The sequence below is a fragment of the Pelobates fuscus genome, chromosome 3, assembly GCF_036172605.1.
Source record: "Pelobates fuscus isolate aPelFus1 chromosome 3, aPelFus1.pri, whole genome shotgun sequence".
Lineage (NCBI taxonomy): Eukaryota > Metazoa > Chordata > Amphibia > Anura > Pelobatidae > Pelobates > Pelobates fuscus.
In genome coordinates, this window is record NC_086319.1 from 256,213,973 (window position 1) to 256,236,583 (window position 22,611).

The 22,611-nt window shown below is 43.5% G+C and overlaps 1 protein-coding gene across 3 annotated transcripts; it reads right to left on the bottom strand.

The window, feature by feature from the left end:
- Window positions 1-4,035: 4,035 nt before the first annotated feature.
- On the bottom strand, window positions 4,036-19,127 carry CALU (calumenin). 3 transcript variants are annotated; one of them, XM_063448362.1, is made up of 7 exons: window positions 19,051-19,127; window positions 13,207-13,443; window positions 11,389-11,582; window positions 8,888-9,054; window positions 7,283-7,343; window positions 6,802-7,001; window positions 4,036-6,571 (listed from the first exon to the last, which is right to left on the bottom strand). In XM_063448362.1, exons 2-7 carry the CDS (start codon window positions 13,425-13,427, stop codon window positions 6,467-6,469), a joined length of 948 nt encoding a protein of 315 aa, XP_063304432.1. In that variant the 5' UTR covers window positions 13,428-13,443; window positions 19,051-19,127; the 3' UTR covers window positions 4,036-6,466. The 3 variants fall into 3 exon arrangements, with proteins under 3 accessions (XP_063304432.1, XP_063304431.1, XP_063304430.1); XM_063448361.1 differs by lacking the exon at window positions 11,389-11,582 and adding an exon at window positions 11,141-11,334 and having other exon boundaries at window positions 19,046-19,127; XM_063448360.1 differs by having other exon boundaries at window positions 4,037-6,571; window positions 19,046-19,127.
- Window positions 19,128-22,611: the final 3,484 nt, after the last annotated feature.

Consider the following 22,611-nt stretch of genomic DNA (forward strand, 5'->3'; position numbering starts at 1 on the left):
ACCTCTTCAGTTAAAAAAACCCTAAAGAGTGTCACTTTACTGTAGAACAGGGGTGGGGATCCTTTGGCCCTCCAGATGTTGTGGACTACATCTCCCATAATGCTCTTATAACCATAATGCTGGCAAAGCATCAAGGGAGATGTAGTCCAAAACATCTGGAGGGCCAAAGGTTCCCCACCCCTGCTGTAGAAGAACATTTAATTCACACTGTTATAAACAATGAATTGTTAAGCAATACATTTCAAAAACCTTAGCCAATAGAGTCAAGCTGGATTAGGATCACCAAGGACTCAAAGCAGGGTACAAGACTGGGCCCCCCTCCTAGAGTCCTGATCAATATTTCTGTGAATGTTGTGTTTGTAGTGGCTGGGTGTGTATTTGCTCTCCTTTTTGCTTACCTTTACCTGGTGGTCCAGTGGGCTAATCTTGTGGTCCGCACCAATATGAGCTGCAGACAACTTTAAAGGGACACTATAGTCACCAGAACAACTACATCTTAACTACAGTTAGTCCCTGCAGGCATTTTCATGTATTCATTCAGAGATAAAACAGTGTTTATATTACTGCCTTGGGACACCTCCAGTGGCAGTTAAGCCTGGAAACGCTGAAGATTCAATGCATCTCTATGAGGAGATACTGATTGGCCAGCGTTGTGTTAGGGACCCCCCCCAACTCTGAGATCATCAGTGTTGACAATTTTAGGCAATTCTATGGGAAAAGAAAAACGTTACCTGCGCTTTCTCCTTAATCCCTATGTATATTTAGACAAATGGAGGTCATTTAGTTGCTCCAATGGCCATTGGAGGGAATGCCCGCCTGCCAACGTCAAGGCAGACCCCCCTAAGCGGGTCCTAACACTGACCCTTCAGCCTGCTTCCTTGAGCTTCTGGCAAAGATCTCTAATGAGACAGAAAGGGGTATTTTTTTTATATACACCCCTATACTTATATACTTATTATGGCCATTGGAGGCATTCCCTCCAATGGCCATTGGAGCAACTAAAAGACCTCCATTTGTCTAAATATACATAGGGATTAAGGATAAAGCGCAGTTAACGTTTTTCTTTTCTTTGGTTTTTACTATATATTGGGGCTGATGTGTGTTGTAGTCCTTGCTGCTTAAGCGCAGGACTTCTCTTTTTGTAATTCTATGGGAAAGCATTGGATTGGCAATTCTGATGATCTCAGCCAAGAAGGCGGATCGGGGGGCGGAGACAGCGCCTGCAGACCCGTGCAGCTTTGGAATAAACGTAAGTAAATTACCTCATTAAGGGGTGGGAGTTTGTTTTTAACACTATAGGGTCAGGAATACATGTTTGTATTCCTGATCCTATAGGGTTTCTTTAAGAGTTATCTCAGGGTCCTAGCACTCAGTTTATGACTCAGGGTCATTGAAAAGGGTGGGAAGGGGAGAGCTGGCTCTTAAAGGAGCACACCAGGCACCCAGACCACTTCTGCCCGTTGGAGTGGTCTGGGTGCCAACTCCCACTACTCTTAACCCTGTAAGTGTAATTATTGCATTTTTTTTTATAAACTGCAATAATTACCTTGCAGGGTTAACTCCACCTCTAGTGGCTGTCTGCTAGACAGCCACTAGAGGGCACTTCCTGGTTTCTAGCACAGGAAACCTGTGCTAGAGCGTCGCTGGACGTCCTCAAGCTGTGTGAGGACCTCCAGCATCGCTCATTTTCAATGCTTTCCTATGGGGAGCGCTAATGCGCATTAGGTCTCCCCGGCCAGTGGGCGGGATCTGTCTCGCCCACCGGCCGACGCAATCAGAAGGGGGAGCGGCGCGGAGGAAGAAGCAGCGATGTGGGACATCGTCGCTGCCTCTGGTAAGTTACTGAACGGGTTTTCACCCCTTCAGCAACCGGGGATTGGGAGGGAGAGGGGACCTGCAGTGCCAGGAAAACTGATTGCTTTCCTGGCACTGGAGTTTCCCTTTAAGGTAGTCTGTTCCAAAGAACTTTCCCATGCTGTCTAACCAATCAGAGTGTTGTTATGAGTCAAATTACACAGCGTGGGAAAATTCCACGCTGTGTAGGGGACCCCTAGTCAACAGGGGGGGGGGGGGTTTACATTTTTATTTAGGGCCACCACCCAATGCTCAGGGGTGGGGGCCAGTGGAGGGGAGGACAATAGGTACCCCCCCTTATTCTAATTTAGGGCCCCCACCCACCGCTCAGGGGTGAGGACAATAGACCCCCCCCCTTATTGGTATTTAGGGCCCCCACCTGCTGGTCAAGGGTGGGGGCCAGAGAGGAGGACAATAGCCCCCCCCTATTTGTATTTAGGGCCCCCACCTGCCACTCAGGGGTGAGGGCCAGGGGGGGAGGAGGACAATAGGCCCCCCCTCCTTATTCTAATTTAAGGCCCCCACCCACCATTCATGGGTGGGGGCCGGGGGCAATAGGTCCCCCTCCCATTGTACTTTAGGGCCTCCACCCGCCGCTCAGAGAAATCTGAGAAAAAGACAATCCTAGCTCACCAGTAGAAGGAAGGGATGCCTTGGTCACCTTTGTATTGATAAAACCAGTCACTTTATTCTAAAATTCTCACTTCTTGCATGGGGCAACATAAGTGTGCTGGAGCTAAAGCAATTAGTACCCAAGTGGTACATCTTTAAATGTATCCCTTTTTGGGGGATGTCATGCAATCTAGTCAGAACTTCCCCCCCCCTTCTCTTCTCTTCTCCCCAACATGCTGCAAGTACATATGTTATAGTAAATTGACTTTTTTCTCCCCCTAACATGATGGGGGCCCTTTCCTTCCACTGGGGAGCTGGCAATGTGCCTCTTTTCGGATTCCTGAGCAAGACAAGAATCTACGGGCTGGACTGACTTATCTGTGCTGGAAACAGTCTCCAAGGTGGCATGATAACCCTTGGTCAACAGTGTATTAGTTGTGAGCTGGTCTGACCTCCAGCCATTTTCTTTTATAAAAGAGAAATACAAGACAATACCAATGTTATTAAACATTTAATTGGGTGCACCCCAAGGCGCATTATTGTACAAAAAAAAAAAAAAAAAAGTGTTTAAAAACGTGTTATATGGAATACAAACAGCAAGAGGAACTTTCAGGGGTGGATTTAGCCGTTCAAATTTGAAAAGAGTTATCAAAAAAAAAAAAAGTAGTGTGTGAGCCTACAAAGTCAGTGGCACAGATACGCCTGTAGCGATCAGCAGGTCTAAACCACCATCGTTTACATAAACATATTGGCTAATGCATTAAACAATTTATTTTTCTTGCCTCACATTTATCAGATGCTTAGCATTTGATCTACCCATCAAAATTACACTCCAAAAGGCTCTACAACAGGGGTAAGCAACCTTCAGCACTTCTAATATTGTGGCAGACTACTTCTGTGATGCTTTGCCAGCATTATGGAAGGTGTAGCCTAACATTTGCAGTGCAGAAAAGATGCCTACCCCACTGCTCTACCACATTACAGCAACGTAAAAAAAATTATTATTTTTTATTATTCCCTTATTTAAGACATTTATATTATCCTAGAATATCCTGTAGGAGAACTAAACATTTTGAAACTTATCAAGTATTTGCTAATTTTAGGAATAGACCTATAATTATTTAAATTCTGATTTACTGAATAACCCACGTAAGAAAAGACACTCACTAAGCTTTACATCAGGGGTGCCCAAAAAGTTGATTCCAAAATGTTGTAAAACTGCAACTCCTATGATGCTTTGCATGGCTTTAGAATGCTTTATAGTGACAAAGTATCATGGAAGATGTAGTTTTAAAACATTTGGGGGATCTACCTTGTGGGCATCCCTGCTCTACATGAAGTTTAAGAGTTGAAGACAAACATGTTGGGAGTCACAAATAAAGATTTTGTAAAGTTAGCACTCCCATTTTCTTCTATGAAATATATTAGAGTAGACTGAAACCTAGGCTTCACTTAACAGGATACTATAGTGTATAACGGGCTAATGCACACGCGCACAAAAACATTAGGCCCTCCCCGTAAGAAAGCATTGCTGCAATACTTTCCTATGGGGTGTTCTCACGTAGAGTGTGGACATGTAGCATCAATTAGGTGATTAAAAAAAAAAGAATTCACCTAGCAAACAGGAAGTGAATCTAGTGGCTGTCGCCAGTCTTTGTCCTGCAATGTAATTATTGCAGTTTCTCATAAAAACTGCAATGATTTACATTGCGGGACTAAGTCAGACACGAACAATGCATCCAGACCACTTCAATGAGCTGAAGTGGTCTGGGTGCCTATAATGTCCCTTTAGGTTCAGCAGCAAAGGTAAACACGGAACTGATGTCCAAGTATACTCATAGCTCACTTGATAGTTCAGATGAATGAGGAGTTACTCTATAGCATTTTGGCCTTGTGCCTAGAATATTGTAGTTCTCACTTTATCTCAATGATTTTTATCCCGAGAAATGGTCAGAAAAAAAATACAATCCCTTTGAACATTCAAAATAATGTTCCTTTTAGAATTATTGGGCTGCAGCTTAAGAATTTTAACATGCAAAGTGTTCCTGGTACATTTTATATCAATATTCTGATGGCATTCTGGTTTTCAAAATGTATAGAAAAACAAATGACGACTGCTCAACTGATTTTTTTTTATACATAAACAATTGTACTTGTTCGTTAAAATGTAGTGTGAACAAAATTTTCACTTAAGGACGGACAACATTTACACAGGGAGAAAAAAAAAAAAGCACAAAACCATATGCATACTGTATATCAGAAGGATTCACACAATATAAAACTAGATGCCATGGTGGTTAACAGTTGGGTTTATAGCTACATTTAAAATGGACCGTACCACACAGATATTTTTTTATGTGTGGGGTGATTAAGCCAATAATATCAAGAACTTTCATCTCATTAAAATAACTCATCTACCTATAACAGAATAATTCAGGTATTGTTAAGAAGAGCACATAAAACCCATAATGTTGTGTATAAAACAGCTTGGAAATAACCTCAGTATCTTTCCATAAGTCTGTCAATATCTACAGACGAAAAAGGCACAAAAAAAAACAACAAAAAAAAACATGTGGTGTATTCTAAAATATTAGCCACTGCAGTGTACCATGATCACATGCATATGTTACCCAGTGTAAAAGGAGAAATTAAGTTTACCTATGTGGCTCACAGCATTGATGTTAGCAAGTATTTGTTGAAGCACCTGGTTTACCATTATACAACGATTCTTCTTATATATTAAAGGGTAATCACTTGTACAAACTATACACCCGTGTTAAACATGATTATATTAAAGCATTGTGCTAAATAATGAGAAAAAATTAATGTACATAATTTTTAAAATGACGCTCAAATCAAAGGCAGGAATGCTATCTGGCTCCTTCATCATACATTAACACATACTGGCCTATGAGGCATTACATATTTCGTAAAAATGCTGTTTAAGGAATTAGGTCAAGTGGAGGATATGATAATAGATGTCTTACACCAACATCAGGTTATATATAAACATGATTAACATTTCTTCTATCAACATAGAGCCTAAGAAAAAATATATAAAAGGATTAAAGCCCTCCTCTATTCAACTAGCCCTACACTGCATAACGCCTTATGCAGCATGTATAAACAATGTGCAATCAGGATGAAAAAGGTCCACAACCTGAAATCAGGCTTATAAAATGTAAAATTTGATGATGGCACCTTGTTTATACCGGAAACTTATAAATGCAAAGAGTTGTAAAGCTTTGTGGAAGTAGGTGACAATACTGAGCTATTAGGCTATTACTTAAAGATTACATTGACATCATTCAATAAAATACTAGATGTAGAAATAGGCAGCAAATTGACCTGGAATTCATCACTCTTCCCCCGAGAAAACAGTCTATCAGATTACCCCATTCAGTACAACTTGAGGAATACACAGAAAGGAGTATATTTATAGATAAGGCAATCTGAAGGCCTCAAACAATTATGGACATTTAATTACAAAACAACCTGTTTCTTCAACAGGTCAAAGGAGACCCATCACTAATTTATTGTTTAAAATAAATTGTACACATTTCTCCAAAATTTACCAAGGTACACAATTAACATGGGATTACTGGAAGACGGAGAGCAGGGACAAACACAACAGCATTCAAATTAGCCTCATGAGACACAGCCTTGCTGTGTACGGGAGTCAACGCTGACCTTTCCAGAATACATACTGCAATGATACCAGCACTGTAAAGTGCATTTTGAAAAGAATTACCAGTTTTTTGTGTGTGAAAATATCACTAAACTGAGCAAGAGTGCGACGGTGGGCAGGATTCTGGAGAAAATGCTGTGGCATCACATTTACAAAAAACAAATGTTTGTAGTCTTGACTCTCTTGGATTGGGAAGTCTGTTTGCAATAAATTACTTTTGTTCTGAGTTAAAATGTTGCATCTCCCACTCTTTTCAAGCATGGAAGAGGGGATTATGAGTTACTGGAACAATGGCTGGGTTCCCCTTCATCCTCAGAATTCATCATGTCGAACGAGCGCCTCTCCAAAATCTGTAGCTTGGCTGCCGACAAATAAATCATATTTATCTACAATTTCCTCTCGTGTCAGCTTGCCATCCTAAGAAAACAGGTAATAGAAGAGCAAGGTCAGTAGCAGTCATCTAAAATTAAGATGTTACGATAATATATACACTTTGGAATAATATCATGCAAAAAAAACAAAAAACCCACACACAAAGAAAAAAGTTTCTAGGAACAGGATACTTCTTGCACAAGTGCAATCTGAACCATATACTCTTATTTTTCTGAAATACCACCCTATTCCCCCAAACCCTATGATATATTCACCTTGTTTTGGTCAGACTCATAAACAAGATGACGTGCTTCAGCTTCTGCATGGTCATAGTCAGAGGGGAGGATCCAATCCTTGGTCTCTTCTTTGTCCATTTTACCATCACGGTTCTTGTCTCTGAACTCCACAAACTGTTCCCTCTCTGTTTTCACCCACTCTGGTTCATCAGCATCCCCATCATGGTTATACATATCACCTGTGGGCCCACATTACTGGTTAACATTTTCTTTTTAACTTAATAGTTTGGGGTTTTGCAGACTTGAGAGAATTGTTAAAAGTTACTACATCATTATACCTGTCACTTTATTTTTAAACTGTATACTTGCAGATCCAAAATAAAAAATTCTATATAACATATACACCAACGCTGCCAATGCTGACACTACCAACACAGCTTTATTAACCGTTCTTGAATTGTCACGTTAAACATTAAACACATAATTGATATGGCTTTTTAGGAATAACCTACAACCTCACCTATGTATTCATCCAGGTCTATGACTCCATCTCCATTTTTATCTATATCTTCCATGGTTTCCTGGGGAAAGAACAAAGACAAGCATGAGTAAAAGCACATGAGATCCCTAAACTGTAGTACCCTAATTAAGAAGAACCATTTTATGATACATAGACCGTCTATATCACTTAAAGGAACATGTGTCCCTGACCCTATAGATTTAAAACACTATTAAGGTGGCTTGTCCCATCTTAGCCCCCTTAGAATGGGCTAAAACCTTATTTCCATATGGAAAGCATTGGATTGGCTGAAATTGGCATGGAGGTGGGATGGGGGCAGGGGCAAAAACAGTTTTGGCCAATCAGCTCCTCCTCATAGAGATGCATTGAATCAATACATCTCTCTGAGGAAAATTCAGCGTCTCAGAGGTTGGAGACACTGAAAGGCAGTGCTGCCTACTGTGCAGTACTGCCCCATCAAAGGACTGGCCACTTGGAGGTGTCCCTAGGGGCAATTTAAATATTGCCTTTCCTCTGAAAAAGGCAGTGTTTGCATGAAAATGCCTTAAGGGAATAATTATACTCCCCACAACCACTACGTTAAGCTGTAGTTGTTCTGGTGACTACAGTGTCCCTTTAAATAACATTTATAAGATCACATGGAGTAAAAAATATAACTGTGCTATATTCAGCCATGACAACTTCTTAAAGGGAATCTCCATTGCCAGGAAAACAATCAGTTTTCCTTCCACTGCAGGTCCCCTCTCCCTCCCACCACCCATCCCCCGGTAGCTGAAGGGGTGAAAACCCCTTCAGGTCACTTACCAGAGACCCCGCCGATTAACCTCTTCTCGCCGCCGCTCCTCCCAGTGATTCCGTCAGCCGGTGGGCGAGACTAATCCCACCCGCCGGCTGAGGAAACCTAATGCGCATGCGCGGCAATGCCGCGCATGTGCATTAGAGCTCTCCATAGGAAAGCATTGAAAATGCTTTTCAATGCTTCCCTATGGGGAAGTGAGCGACGCTGGAGGTCCTCACACAGCGTGAGGACGTCCAGCGACGCTGTAGCACAGGAACTGTGCTAGAGACACGGAAGTGCCCTCTAGTGGTTGTCTAGTAGACAGTCACTAGAGGTGGAGTTAACCCAGCAAGGTAATTATTGCAGTTTATAAAAAACTGCAATAATTACACTTGCAGGGTTAAGAGTAGTGGGAGTTGGCAGAAGTGGTCTGGGTGCCTACAGTGTCCCTTTAAAAACGCAGGACAAGTCTGAAATCTAGACCTTGCAGCAACATATATACAAAGAAACTACATGTTATGATCTCAATGCGCATAGAAGCAATCAGCAAAAATAGAATACATTTAACAGATATAGGCAACATATAGAAGGAAATTTAACAGTTCCACATTATATCTTTCAGTTTCATCTTATAGTCATGGACAGAGATGTGCTCATATATATCAGGACATCCTTGTGTGGGAATTTTTAACAGTTCAATTCACCCCATTTATCCCTTCTACAAAATAAGAGGATAGTGAAATGCAATAGGTAAGCAGATATGTGAGAATACTTTGCACAGCCCTAGTGATGGACAGAGAGAGACCTTTCCCCTAAGAAAAACTCACCAGAACCACAATGTCCTTCATGTAATCATACTCCTCTGGGTGAAGAAATGCAGTGAACTCCTCTTTTGTGGTAATAAGATCACCATCCTTGTCAGCCATTTTAAAGCGCCTCTCATCTCTCATCATCATTTGCTTGTAGTTGAAGCTGTTGTCTGGATCGGGATCATCTAAGGGGCAAAAGAGTATTAATCAGAGGCTAAAGTATATTTTACAGGAAGCCACGCCTGACATTGTATTAGTAAACAAACTATATACGCAACACTACATTGTTACTTTTTCCGGTGTCCATCCACCATCAAGAACTCCATGTTATGAATTCTGTATATGAACTACTATCTGTGGTGGTGGCGTATGATTTAGTGATACAGACAACACACGATGCTTACACAAGCTGCATTAAAGACAGCTCACAACAAAACATATATATATATATATATATATATATATATATATATATATATATATATATACACACACACACACATATATATATATATACACTCAATATAGGAACAAACTCATACTACAAGGCGATATCACTAAACAGGTACACAAATGCAGGAATCACTCACTATCCTTTTATTCGTTCTCTGGAAATGTTACTTTTGAAGCTTTGAGTGTGGAAATTAAGCTATTCTAGAACTTGTAATAGCAATTCTCTACTTTGTGGAATCACATGTAACTGAAGATATTGAATCACTAAAGTGTCTGAAATATGGCTCCATCGTTTTTTGGAGCTTTACGATCTAGATCTTCCATATATTTGAAATTAATATCCTGATTTAAAAACAAACTATCTTTAAGGTACATACATGTGTAAATTCAAAACCTGTACATTTACAAAATGATTCATAAAGGGATACGATAAGCACCAAAACAATTTTAGCAGAAGAGAATTTTTGGTGTATCGATCACACCACTGCAGCTTTACTGTTCAATTATCTATCGTTTAGGAGCTAAATCACTTTATTTATGCATCCCTAGTCACACATCCCCTGACGGTAACCTAAACAATTTCCCCTAGACAATTCCTGTAAAGAGAGATCTGATGTTTAAACTTCCTTTATTGCACACTACGCTTAATTTAGAATTCATTAGCTCCTGCTCTGTTAATAGCCTGCAGGAGCCTTGTGTGTGATTAAAGTTCAATTAACACAACAGGAGGTACAAACTTCTAAAGTAAGCACATTGCAATGTCAACATTTGATTGAAAATGAAACAAATGTTTTAATGGAGGCTATGGGAGTCACAGCCAGAGAAGGTGTGGCTAAGGCTGCATAAACCAAAATAAATGTTTTAACTCCAAAAATGGAAGGGAACCGAGCAGAGAGATTGCAGGCGCATGAACTATATTTTAAGAGGCTTATTCGCTAAAGGTAAAATTTAAAGTGAATTTCAAATTTAAAGGTACACTATAGTAACCAGAACAACTACAGATTAATGTAGTAGTTCTGGTGTGTATGGCCTGTCCCTGCAAGTATTTTAATAAACAAAACACTACCTTTTCCAAGAGAGGCAGTGGTTACATTACTGCCTAGGGACACCTCCAGTGGTAATCACTCAGACAGCGACTAGAGGTACATCCTTGGTCAGTGCTGCACAATGTGCAGCATCGGCGTTCAGCGTCTCCACACTCTGCATGGAATCACGAAACTTTTCCCATAGAGATACACTGAGTCAATGAATCTCAATGAGGAGATGTTGATAGGCTGATATCAAATTTAATGTTTTCAGTCAAGGGGGCAGGGCCAACTGCAACCAGACCCGTGCAGCACTGGAAAATGGTGAGTAAATCACCTTTCTAACCGGAGGTCAGGGAGGCAGTGGGTCTACACTATAGAGTCAGGAATACTGGTTTGTGTTCCTGATATTAAGATTAAAATAGCTGAACTAGAAGACTTCTCGTCTGCTTTGGCCTTAATACGAAAGTCACTTGAAAAATTCTACTAAAACTGCTCTATTAAGCTAAAGTTGTTTTGGTGGTTAGAGTATCCCCTACATTTTAGCAGCTTAGTTTTAGGAGTTATGGAATCCTTGTCCAGGCGCCAAAACATAAGTACATTTACACATCTTGTAGATAGAAATATTCGCCTTTGTATTCTACAATTGTACTCTATAATTAAAAAACAAAACAAAATGATCATACTTTGGCAGCAGCTCGTAAAATTTGGGAGGGAGAAAAACAAAACTTAAACCACGTCAGCCAGGCACTCAAGAGTTTTCCATCGTTGTCTTTGCAGACTCCTCCCTTACCCAAGTAAGTGCCATAGGTGACGTTTCTGTACTCGTCCCATGATATAAGTCCATCCTGGTTAATGTCAAACTCATGCCACTGGCGCTGCACGTTGTCATAGATGTACTTCTTTTGCGCCTTCTTGATCCACGCAGTCAGCTCCCCCTCCGTCACAAACCCATCTTTATCCAAGTCTATTTTACTTACAATGATTCTATAGAGAAAAAATGGGAGGAATGAAGATGGTAAAGGGATACAGGACACCTACCAAGGATGTAACCGTAGGTGGCATTTTTATATTCCTCCCAGGACACCAGATTGTCCCCATTGAGATCGTGGCCCTTCCACTGTCGTTCTACGTCCTCGTAAATCCACCGCTTCTGGGCAAATTTTATCCAATCCCTTAGTTCCTCCACTGTAACAAGCCCGTCACTGTCTCCATCTATCTTACCAACAATCTTTCTGTGAGGTCAAGGTTGGCAACCAACAGAGAAAGAAAAAACAGGGTGAAAATAAGAGGGAAATTATAGAGGTTTATAGCAGATGATCAATAGTGGGAAATATACACACAGATGTATATAATTTATATTTACATATAAATACTCCCAGATGTATAGAAGCATTAGTGGCAGCCAATGAACTAATGTCTACAGTCATAAGCATCATGAATCTCTTTCTAAAATGCATATTGACTTATATGTGTGTACATATAGGAATTTCATATAAAGATTTCACACAATATACATGTAAACATCTTATGATTATCAAGAAATTCCAAGGACAACAACTAGTGTCATCAATAATACATTTATAAGGTTAAAAAAATAATAATACATTGTTTAAAACAGAGACTGACAAATCCTGGAGAGCCATGTCTCAAAAAAAAAAAAAAAAAAGTTATTTTTTTTCCCCAATTACAGTCTAGAATTTGACCTAAACAAATAAAAGATGGGTAATATTCGATGTCACCCTGTCCAATGACAATGCTACATGTAACGATGGTAATCACACTCGAGCATGAAATGTTATCACAGGAAATGTGAACCAATGACAAAGACAATTACTCAGCACACTTAACTAGGTTATTAAGATAGTTTTATTAATTGTACACTAGTAAACTTTCAGAAAATAGACTTGGATGGATAAAACTTAATTTCTACTAAATTCTACAGGCTTTTAGCAACTCCTGGATTAAAGAGAAACTATTGTGAGGTTTTAAATTATCCTGTAAATATTCCATTGCTTTAGCTGTCACACAGTTTTCAGGTTATTAAATGTCCGAAATACTAAATGAGATCTAGAATGAGACCTTTTAATTGAGCATGAATGCCAAATTTGTACATCTAGTGTGCTCATCCTTTTCTAAACAGCCCAGGCCCAAAAGAAGAAAGCTACGCAGCAGCAGAACCAGAACAATTAGACTAAGCAGTATTCAGCAAGCACAATGTGACATGATTAGTTAAAAGACAAGAATGCAAGACATCCAAAACAAAATCAGGATTTTCACAATTACGTGTGTGCTATTTAGGAGTGAACAGAATGATACCTGATTCGGATAGGCTATAGACACTAGAACCACTACATTAAGCTGTAGTGGTTATGGTGACTAGAGTGAACCTTTAAGAATTTAATTTTTGTCCTTAAGAATAAATATTTGTTAGTTGAAGAAACCCCCCCCCCCAAAAAAAACCTGGCTCCTAACTTTTTTGAGCTGGCTCCTAGATTCCAGGCAAATTTGTCAAGCCCGGCCTTTGTGAACCAATATTATTAGATCACCAAGTTACTATTTGCTAAGCTTGATTTCATTATTCCTCTCACTTTTAGGAGTTGCCAATAAGAATTTACAAGAACAAACATCACTTACAAGACATACGCATTAAAACCTATGAAAGGATGTTAACACAGGTAAATTGCCAACATGTAGTATTTGCAGATCAATCAACTAACCACCAGTGGATTTGAACTGATCATTTGGTGATTACACACGAGTAGCAACCATAGTGCATTCCCTGGCATGTTAAATAATAGAAGAGTACAATTTATTTACCGTACTTATCTAAAAGATCTTTCACAATGAATTGCATACCCCAATCTCTCCTTGCTTTCTTCAGGAGTTAGCTGGTCGAACGTTTTTGCCTCTTCAGCTCCAAGAAAGGCATCATGGTCATAGTCAAAGTTTTGGGCATCATCATGCTCTTTCTCACTTAGCTGAGGGTCATGGTGGACACGCTCCTTTTTCTCAGTGGGCTTGCTCAGAGTACATGCCACCCACAGAGAGAGGCAAAACAACAGCTGTCGAAGATCCATTACTCAAGTGATGAACCTTAAAAGAAAGCCATTACATGCATAAGATTTCTAGGATGAGGCGATGTTCATCTTTTAGATAAAGTACAACAAGGGTTTATAAAGAATCTTTACATTGCCATCAAACAATACAGCCATTGTCCCTACAGGGGAACCAGGATAGGGATTTAAAGCTTCCATAATCATATCCATCTTTTAACACTACTACATGTAAGGACCTGGGGGAAGGGATCCATAGTCAGCATACCGTATTCTTAAAGGAACACTATAGTCACCTAAATTACTTTGGCTAAATAAAGCAGTTTTAGTGTATATAGATAATCCCCCTGCAATTTCACTGCTCAATTCACTGTCATTTAGGAGTTAAATCACTTTGTTTCTGTTTATGCAGCCATAGCCACACCTCCCCTGGCTATGATTGACAGAGCCTGCATGAAAAGAAAACTGGTTTCACTTTCAAACAGATGTAATTTACCTTAAATAAATTGTATCTCAATCTCTAAATTGAACATTTATCACATACAGGAGGCTCTTGCAGGGTCTAGCAAGCTATTAACATAGCAGGGGATAAGAAAATCTTAATTAAACAGAACTTGCAATAAAGAAAGCCTAAATAGGGCTTTCTTTACAGGAAGTGTTTATGGAAGGCTGTGCAAGTCACATGCAGGGAGGTGTGACTAGGGTTCATAAACAAAGGGATTTAACTCCTAAATGGCAGAGGATTGAGCAGTGAGGCTGCAGGGGCATGTTCTATACACCAAAACTGCTTCATTAAGCTAAAGTTGTTCAGGTGACTATAGTGTCCCTTTAACTATACCTTCATCAGCCCACTATACAACATTAGAAGGAAACCTGTATCAGATTCCGTGCAGTAGGACGCACGGAAATTTCAGTAGAAAACGGGCCTTTCCCATTTCGGCCGAAAACTGGTCAAATCTGCTGAAAATTACACCCCCCTTGCGTGGTACATTAAACGGGTTTAAAACATTTTTTTTAAAGGGAAAGTGCATTTATCTACATAATGAAAGCCTTGAAGAGTTAACACAACTCTGAGTAACTGTTGCTGTAATATTTCCTATGTGGTGGGAACGGAATGCAGAAGAAGGTGTTACATGCAGTCTGTGTCATTCTAGAACACTCAATACTCCCAACCTCTAGAGTACTGGAGTCCAGTTACCTCAACTCAACCCTTCCAGGTCGGGGCTGTGCTGTTTCCCAACATTATAGTAGAAAACAGTGGATTGGATTCCCAGGCAGAGCTCCCTGCCCCGGACACTGTTGTCTTAATCAAGTACACGTGAAAAAAGTAATAAAACTAAGCACTGGGAAATAAAGGCAGGTGAGCGGCGGAATGCGTCTGTCTGAGCCAGGCAGAGTAGCCGTTATGCAGATCGTAGCTGTTATGCAGACCAGTTGAGTGGAAGCCAGGATGCTTGCCTTGCAGCTGGCCTGCCAAGATAACAGTATAAACTGTACATTTCTACACAGCACTGACGCACGTTAAAAGCAAACCCCAGCTAATTCTCCATACATTCTCAGAGGTTTTGGCTGACGAAGCTCCTAGCTTTATCCACAGTTGTACCGGGTAGTCAACTCACCCCTTATTAAACTCTGTCATGCATCTCCGATCCTGTGCGTAGAAGGGCATTGCAGCGGTAGGCTCCGCCCCCTCTAGCTAAGCCCCACCTTTTGGTTTAAGCTCCACCTCCTGCCTGAAGGCCCTCAGAGCTCCTGGAAGGCTGTCTGGGCTTGAAGGTGAGCACACACAGGAAGGGTGGGAGGGGGGCTACATAACATAAGGCAACAGGAGGGAGAGGTCTAAAATGGCAAAGGAAGGGGGTTACATAAGGGTACAGGAGGGGAGAGGGCACAGCCTTCGGTTTAAGCCCCGCCTCCTGCCTGAAGGCTCTTAGAGCTCCTGGAAAGCTGTCTGGGCTTGAAGGTGAGCACACACAGGGAAGGGTGGCTACATAACATAAGGCCACAGGAAGGAGAGGGCACAGTAAGGGGGTTACATAAGGCCACAGGAGGCGAGGGGGCTACATAAGGGGACGGGGTAAGAGGGGCACAGAAGGGATGGTGGGATCAATGAGATGAAGTGGTCTGGGTGCCTATAGCGTCCCTTAAGTCACTCCATAGAGAAGCATCTTAATGCTGCTCTATGTGCCAAAGCCTACTGGCGCAGCATATGCAGTAGGGCCCTGAATAATTTTCTGCAGAAAAGCAGTGTCTCCTAGTTTGTCACACCTACAAATCACATTGTTGCTTTCATACTAACATTTTAGGCCTTGTGTGAAATATTGTAAGATCAATGACACTATTCTGTCTAAGGCTTCCAATCATTGCTTCAAATACATGTTATGTTAAAAAAAAAATTCAATCAAAAAGTGTTAGTTTAAGACAAGTTTATTTTTGGTTTTACATTCTATTGAGGGTGCCAACAATCTAAATGGCCTGAAACACTCGAATGCTATAAATACATATTTATAACTGCTTCTCTTGATGGGCACACTAAGCTATACCCACTACAGCTCGTTGTAGTGGATATGGTGCTATAAGTCAATTATTTTTGTTACAATTTATTTTTAAGGTCAATCTGTTTTGGAGAGTGCTCTCCCTGGCATTCATAACTCTTACCTAATTAAACAGCACTTATAATGCTGAAAGTATACAATTATCGATTGTGATTATTCTGTCCAAACTCAACAGCAACGATATGCTGAGAGCACCACCACTCCCCTATTTTCATTTTTGGTATTCTGGGAAATAAAGAACATTGTGTAATACATTATTTTGCCTATACATTTTGTACAATTTGGCAAGCACAATGTATATGAAATTGTATTCCCTATAAATTGATATCAGTTCATGTCAATCATGTGGTAGCTGCACAGGTGTTCTTGTGGCATCCTTACATCACCTGGAATCCTCTGAAATCTGAAATGGGGTTTTCATGAGCTGTAAGCCATAATCATCGCACTTAAAGGGACACTCCAGGCACCCAGACCACTTCTGCTCATTGGAGTGGTCTGGGTGCCAACTCCCACTACCCTTAACCCTGCAAGTGTAAATATTGCAGTTTTTCATAAACTGCAATATTTACATTGCAGGGTTAACTCCACCTCTAGTGGCTGTCTATTAGACAGCCACTAGAGGTCACTTCCTGGGTTCTAGCACAGGTTTCCTGTGCTAGAGCGTCGCTGGACGTCCTCACGCTGTGTGAGGACCTCCAGCGTCGCTCAAAACCCCATAGGAAAGCATTGAAATGATTTTTCAATGCTTTCCTATGGGGAGACGTTATGCGCATGCGCGGAATTTCCGCGCATGCGCATTAGGTCTCCTCGGCCGGTGAGCGAGATTAGTCTCGCCCACCGGCCGACGTAATCACTAGGAGGAGCGTCGCGGAGGCGGAGACAGCGGCGAGGGACATCGCCGCTGTCCCAGGTAAGTGACTGAAGGGGTTTTCACCCCTTCAGTAACCGGGGATTGGTGGGAGGGAGAGGGACCCTCCAGTGCCAGAAAAACTGATCGTTTTTCTGGCACGGGAGAGGGACCCTCCAGTGCCAGAAAAACGGATCGTTTTTCTGGCACTGGAGTTTCCCTTTAAGACAAATCTCAGATTAAACTATATTGCTTTGCATGTAATGCGTTTATCTCATATATTAGTTTCCCCTTTTACGTTGCATTACTGAAATAAATGAACTTTTGCACAATATTCTAATTGTTTGAGTGTCACCTGTATATAGCCTCCAATCCAAACTAAAAACATATCAACCACACATCATGGCTTTTTTTTTTTCTTAATCGGTTTTGCAATTTGCATTACATTTACGAAAATTTTGAGTTTAGTATGTAACCCTGAACATGTCAAGTGAGACACAAGAGAACTTTTCTATGTAGCAAGCCCTGAATATATGTAATAGTCATTAGGAAAAATGTCAAGAGACACACACAATCAAAATAAAACTGATAACATGCACATAAGTTACCTTAAAAAGTACCTTAACAAGATTATGGGAAAAATATATATATATATTTTATATATGTGTAACTTTTCAATTTACCATGGAACTCACGCAACCGAGATAAACAGTTAACTACTTTTGTGGGTCTTTAATGCCCCTCTCCATCCACAAGGGACCGGCATGCCCCCCCCTTCATCCTCAAGGGACCGGCATGCCCCCCCCTTCATCCTCAAGGGACCGGCATGCCCCCCCCCTTCATCCTCAAGGGACCGGCATGCCCCCCCCTTCATCCTCAAGGGACCGGCATGCCCCCCCCTTCATCCTCAAGGGACCGGCATGCCCCCCCCTTCATCCTCAAGGGACCGGCATGCCCCCCCCTTCATCCTCAAGGGACCGGCATGCCCCCCCCTTCATCCACAAGATACCGGCATGCCCCCCCCCTTCATCCACAAGATACCGGCATGCCCCCCCCCTTCATCCACAAGATACCGGCATGCCCCCCCCCCTTCATCCACAAGATACCGGCATGCCCCCCCCTCATCCACAAGATACCGGCATGCGCCCCCCCCTTCATCCACAAGGGACCGGCATGCGCCCCCATCATCCACAAGGGACCGGCATGCCGCCCCCCCCCCATCATCCACAAGGGACCGGCATGCCACCCCCCCCCCCCCCATCATCCACAAGGGACCGGCATGCCGCCCCCCCCCCATCATCCACAAGGGACCGGCATGCCGCCCCCCCCCATCATCCACAAGGGACCGGCATGCCGCCCCCCCATCATCCACAAGGGACCGGCATGCCGCCCCCCCAAGGGACCGGCATGCCGCCCCCCCCTTTCCCCCAAGGGACCGGCATGCCACCCCCCCCCTTTCCCCCAAGGGACCGGCATGCCACCCCCCCCTTTCCCCCAAGGGACCGGCATGCCGCCCCCCCCCCTTTCCCCCAAGGGACCGGCATGCCGCCCTCCCCTTTCCCCCACGGAACCGGCATGCCGCCCTCCCCTTTCCCCCACGGAACCGGCATGCCGCCCTCCCCTTTCCCCCACGGGACCGGCATGCCGCCCCCCCTTTCCCCCACGGGACCGGCATGCCGCCCCCCCCTTTCCCCCAAGGGACCGGCATGCCGCCCCCCCCTTTCCCCCAAGGGACCGGCATGCCGCCCCCCCTTTCCCCCAAGGGACCGGCATGCCGCCCCCCCCCTTTCCCCCACGGGACCGGCATGCCGCCCCCCCCTTCATTCACAAGGGACCGGCATGCCGCCCCCCCCTTCATTCACAAGGGACCGGCATGCCCTTTGGATAAAGTTGGGAATAGGAATGCCTTATAACGAGACATCCCCCAGAAACCAAAAGTCACCAGACACTCAGTCTCCACAGTGTGAGTGAAGGTTAGCTGGTCATGCCGTCATTACAATATGTCTGACGGAGAGGAAGATCTATTCCTCCCGGTAATCAGGTTATATTTACACCGCCCGTCATATCCCATTGATGCGGCTATCCCAGCTCATTACACTGTCACAGCCCGGGACTGTATGCTCACACTGGATACCGGGACAGAAAGTCCAATACACACCATATACACACTATATATACACATTATACATCATACACACCATATATACACACTATACATCATACACACCATATACCGTTACCTTACACTCTACACTCGGCTCCGCCCGACTTCCCTTAACACGCCGACACCGGAAGCGGCCGCAAAGTGTCTGAGTGGGCGTGGTTTCCTGCTCTCTGTGTAGCCCTTCGATACAGTGCCTCTAATGCGGCCTCGCTGGCTGCTGGACGCTGATTGGCTGGGAGGCCGTTTGGGGGGCGGCTGCTGCCCTTGGGTTGGTTGGAGACCGCCACGTCCACACGTGTGCGCGCACTGCTTGCATGGAACCCTGGGCAGGAATGAGGCTCGCTTGCGCGTGCGTCCGAGTGGCGGGAGAATCGGGGGAGCTGGGCGCGCGCCGTAACTTGCTGTCACTCAGTTTACTGTAGTTTAGGATTAAAAACTGTCAATCCCTGTTACTGTGGCACAGCTTCAGGTTTAGTGAATTAAAGGGGACGCTATATTCACCAAAACAACTTTGGCTTAATCACTGAAGCAGTTTTGGTTTATAGATTTCTCTATAGAATTCTAATTTAGGAGTTAAACGGACAGTGTCACCAGATCCACTATAGCTCAGGGTAATTGTTCTGGTGAGGATAGCATACAGTAAACACTTTGTTTTTTCAGAGAAAAAGTGTTTACATTCCAGCCTAGGGCCATCTCCAGAGGCAGTCACACAGGCGGTTACTAGAGATGCTTTCTATCTCAGTGCTGCACAGTGTGAAGCAATGGCGTTCAGAGTCTGCATGCGGGCGCTGAACGTTCCCCATGAGATGTATCTCTATGAGGAGATGCTTAATAGCGCAGTGTGGCATTGATCAGCCAAAGAGGTGGAGAATGGGCGGGACCAGTTACAAGGAGACCTTGGAGAATTCTTGTAATTGCCCTATTTATAGTTGTGACGAAAGTAACCTCATCACGGGTGTTTGGAGAGGCCTGCCAGCTAGCCTCTTGCTAAAAGACTACGGGCCAAGTCAACGGCTGTAAAGACCCATATTTCAGTTCCCCTGGTTTGGCACTTTCTATAGAACTGAACGCTAGCTCCCTGGCGGCCGTACGCATGGACCAAAACCGTGAATAGACTTCAGGGGGACTTAGCCACAAATGTCCTGGAACTATTTTCGGCATGAAGACTTTGCAGTTCCCAGTCGGTCGCCAGCGGCACTTAGCCGCGATTCTATGGAACAGTTTTGGGCATGGGACCATGTGTACGGTCGGTAAAAACTAAGACTTCAAGGAAAATCCTGGACCTCTAAACTGATCTGGGTGATTTTTGGATATGTTGGTTACTCAGGCCAGAGCTATCAGGGGATGTAACATTTGTGGGGTTTTATGCTCTTTTAGGGTACTTTTGGGGTGTTTTTTTAAAAAAATGATTTTTTCTGTGCTTGGAGATAATTGGATTAGAATTAGTACAGTTACTGATCCAATTATCTCCAAGGCAGAGGGGAGGGATTGTGTGCTGTGTGTGGGAGTGTTGTGCCTTGTAACCTTATTGTTATTGGTCTGTGAAGTTGCAAATCAGTCTATTATCAGGTCTGTTTGGGCGTACCCCTTACATGGGGATTGTCATATAAGGCCAAGTGTGGCTCCCATTAAACTGAGATTCGTTTACCCCTTCATGAAGTCTTGGCTCATGTTTGGGGGATTGGAGAATTACATTCACTCTGGGGATTGCTATATCACAAAACTCCCCTGAGTATAATCACTAGCATTTATAAGAGCTGTTCCTGCTACGCTCTCTGGACTAGGATGAAAGTTTGGCTGACAAACTGAAACGTTGATCTTTTAAATTTGGAAAATAAAAAGTAAAATTTTATTTTTACACCTTTGGAGTCCTGGGAGTGCTATTTCTACGTAATTTGTTATACTATGCCGATAAGCACTGGGCAGAGACACCAGTAAGTGGAGTGCAAGACTCTTTTTTTTTTTTTTATATATGTATATAATATACATATATATATACACACACACACATATATATTTAACTCTTAACTACATTATTATTATTTTATTCTAATTTGAGGGACCTGACTGACAACCCAGGCAGACAGTCCAGAGAATTTAATTGTCAAGCCCTTCAAACCCTTTTGGTCGGCGATTCACGCTGTCATGGTGACCATAACGGACGCAAACATACAACTCACACCGGAAACCTACCTACTCCAACTAACCTCAATCCCCACAACTAAATTCAAGAGATCAGTGATACCACATCTCCTAAACGCGGCGCGTAGTCTTATTCCGACACACTGGAAACAACCCACGGCCCCGACGCTAAGAGAATGGCTAGCCAGAGTGGAGGACATCAGACAGATCGAGGAGCTGATCCTCTCGGCGGCCGGACGTATACAGCGCTATCACGACACCTGGTACCGCTGGCTAAGATGGCTCGCCTCCCCCACCGGGACCGGAGGAGACACACAACCCCCGGGATCAAACAAGAGGCCCCCCCTGCCGGAGGGCACAGACAGGAACGACGGAACATCGGAGGCAGTTCCGACGGAAAGACGGAACCGAAAAGAGCGCGCCGATGCCGGACCCAGGGACAGGGGGAGCTCGGACGCGGGCCCAGGCTCGGGAGCCCGAAGCCCCACCTCTCACACCCAAACTAATTCCTGGTCACCCCCCGCTATCATCACCTCCCCTTTACCCCCCTCCTACTACCCCTGACCGCACGTCACCCCCTACCAGAGTGACAACGCAGAGCACGAGAACCACCTGAGACACCTGACACACACACGACTCCCTCCCACACCTGACAGAGGCCGACACAAGCCACACGCCAGGTAACGAACGGGGGTCCCGTCAGGGACGCAAAGCAAACTCACACTACAGAACCCCGGCGACAGACCCCCTACCACACACCACGGACCAACCTGCTACCTGAGGACCCCAGAACCCATGACCCCACGCTACAGGCGACTGCAACTGAAGGGATACCTCGACCCACATCTCCCTGCTGCCCACAGGCCGCCCTCCCTCCTCCAGAGCAGACCCTGTGTTCCAAACACGGAACATCAGAACACCACATACCCCACCTTATGGGGCATCACCCACCACAACAAGCCTCTACCACACACTGTATCACACTAATACCCACTCCTACGCAGATGACATCCTCACCACAAGCAGTCAGAGGCAAACAGACATCGGACACTATACATACACTGCGAGGTGACATACGGTGGTAAAGCCTCAAACGAGCGTCAGCCCCGAATGTCACATACATAGTAATACCCTCTGTATGACTCGCTGTATCATGCAATTGTACAGCCTACTGCTATTTGGGATGCACATGATTGCCTTCATTAATGTATGTACAACTTACGCAAAACAGGCATCGCTCCCCATTGTACGTAATGGCTACAAGCTCACTAGATAATAAGCTTCTGGTCCTTTTCCTTACCCTCACTACTCTCAAGCTAAACTCATCAATGATACTATGAACCAAGCAACTCACTAAACAATGTACAAGTTTCTTTCCTACCACAAATATGCTCATACACTTGTAACCAATGCGCTTGTCAAGGCTGTTGTGGCCATACAAGAAATGTTGTGATCTTTCATGCACTATAAAAATAAAAAAATATTGGAATAAAAAAAAAA

Bases quoted from the DNA above. Each gene is read 5' to 3' on its own strand.
- CALU (XM_063448362.1), bottom strand. From the start codon at position 13,427: ATGGATCTTCGACAGCTGTTGTTTTGCCTCTCTCTGTGGGTGGCATGT. The intron at 11,583-13,206 runs GTATGCAATTCA...TTGACCTCACAG, and splicing joins GAAAGCAAGGAGAGATTGGG to AAAGATTGTTGGTAAGATAG. The intron at 7,002-7,282 runs GTGAGGTTGTAG...GTGGGCCCACAG, and splicing joins AGACCTGGATGAATACATAG to GTGATATGTATAACCATGAT.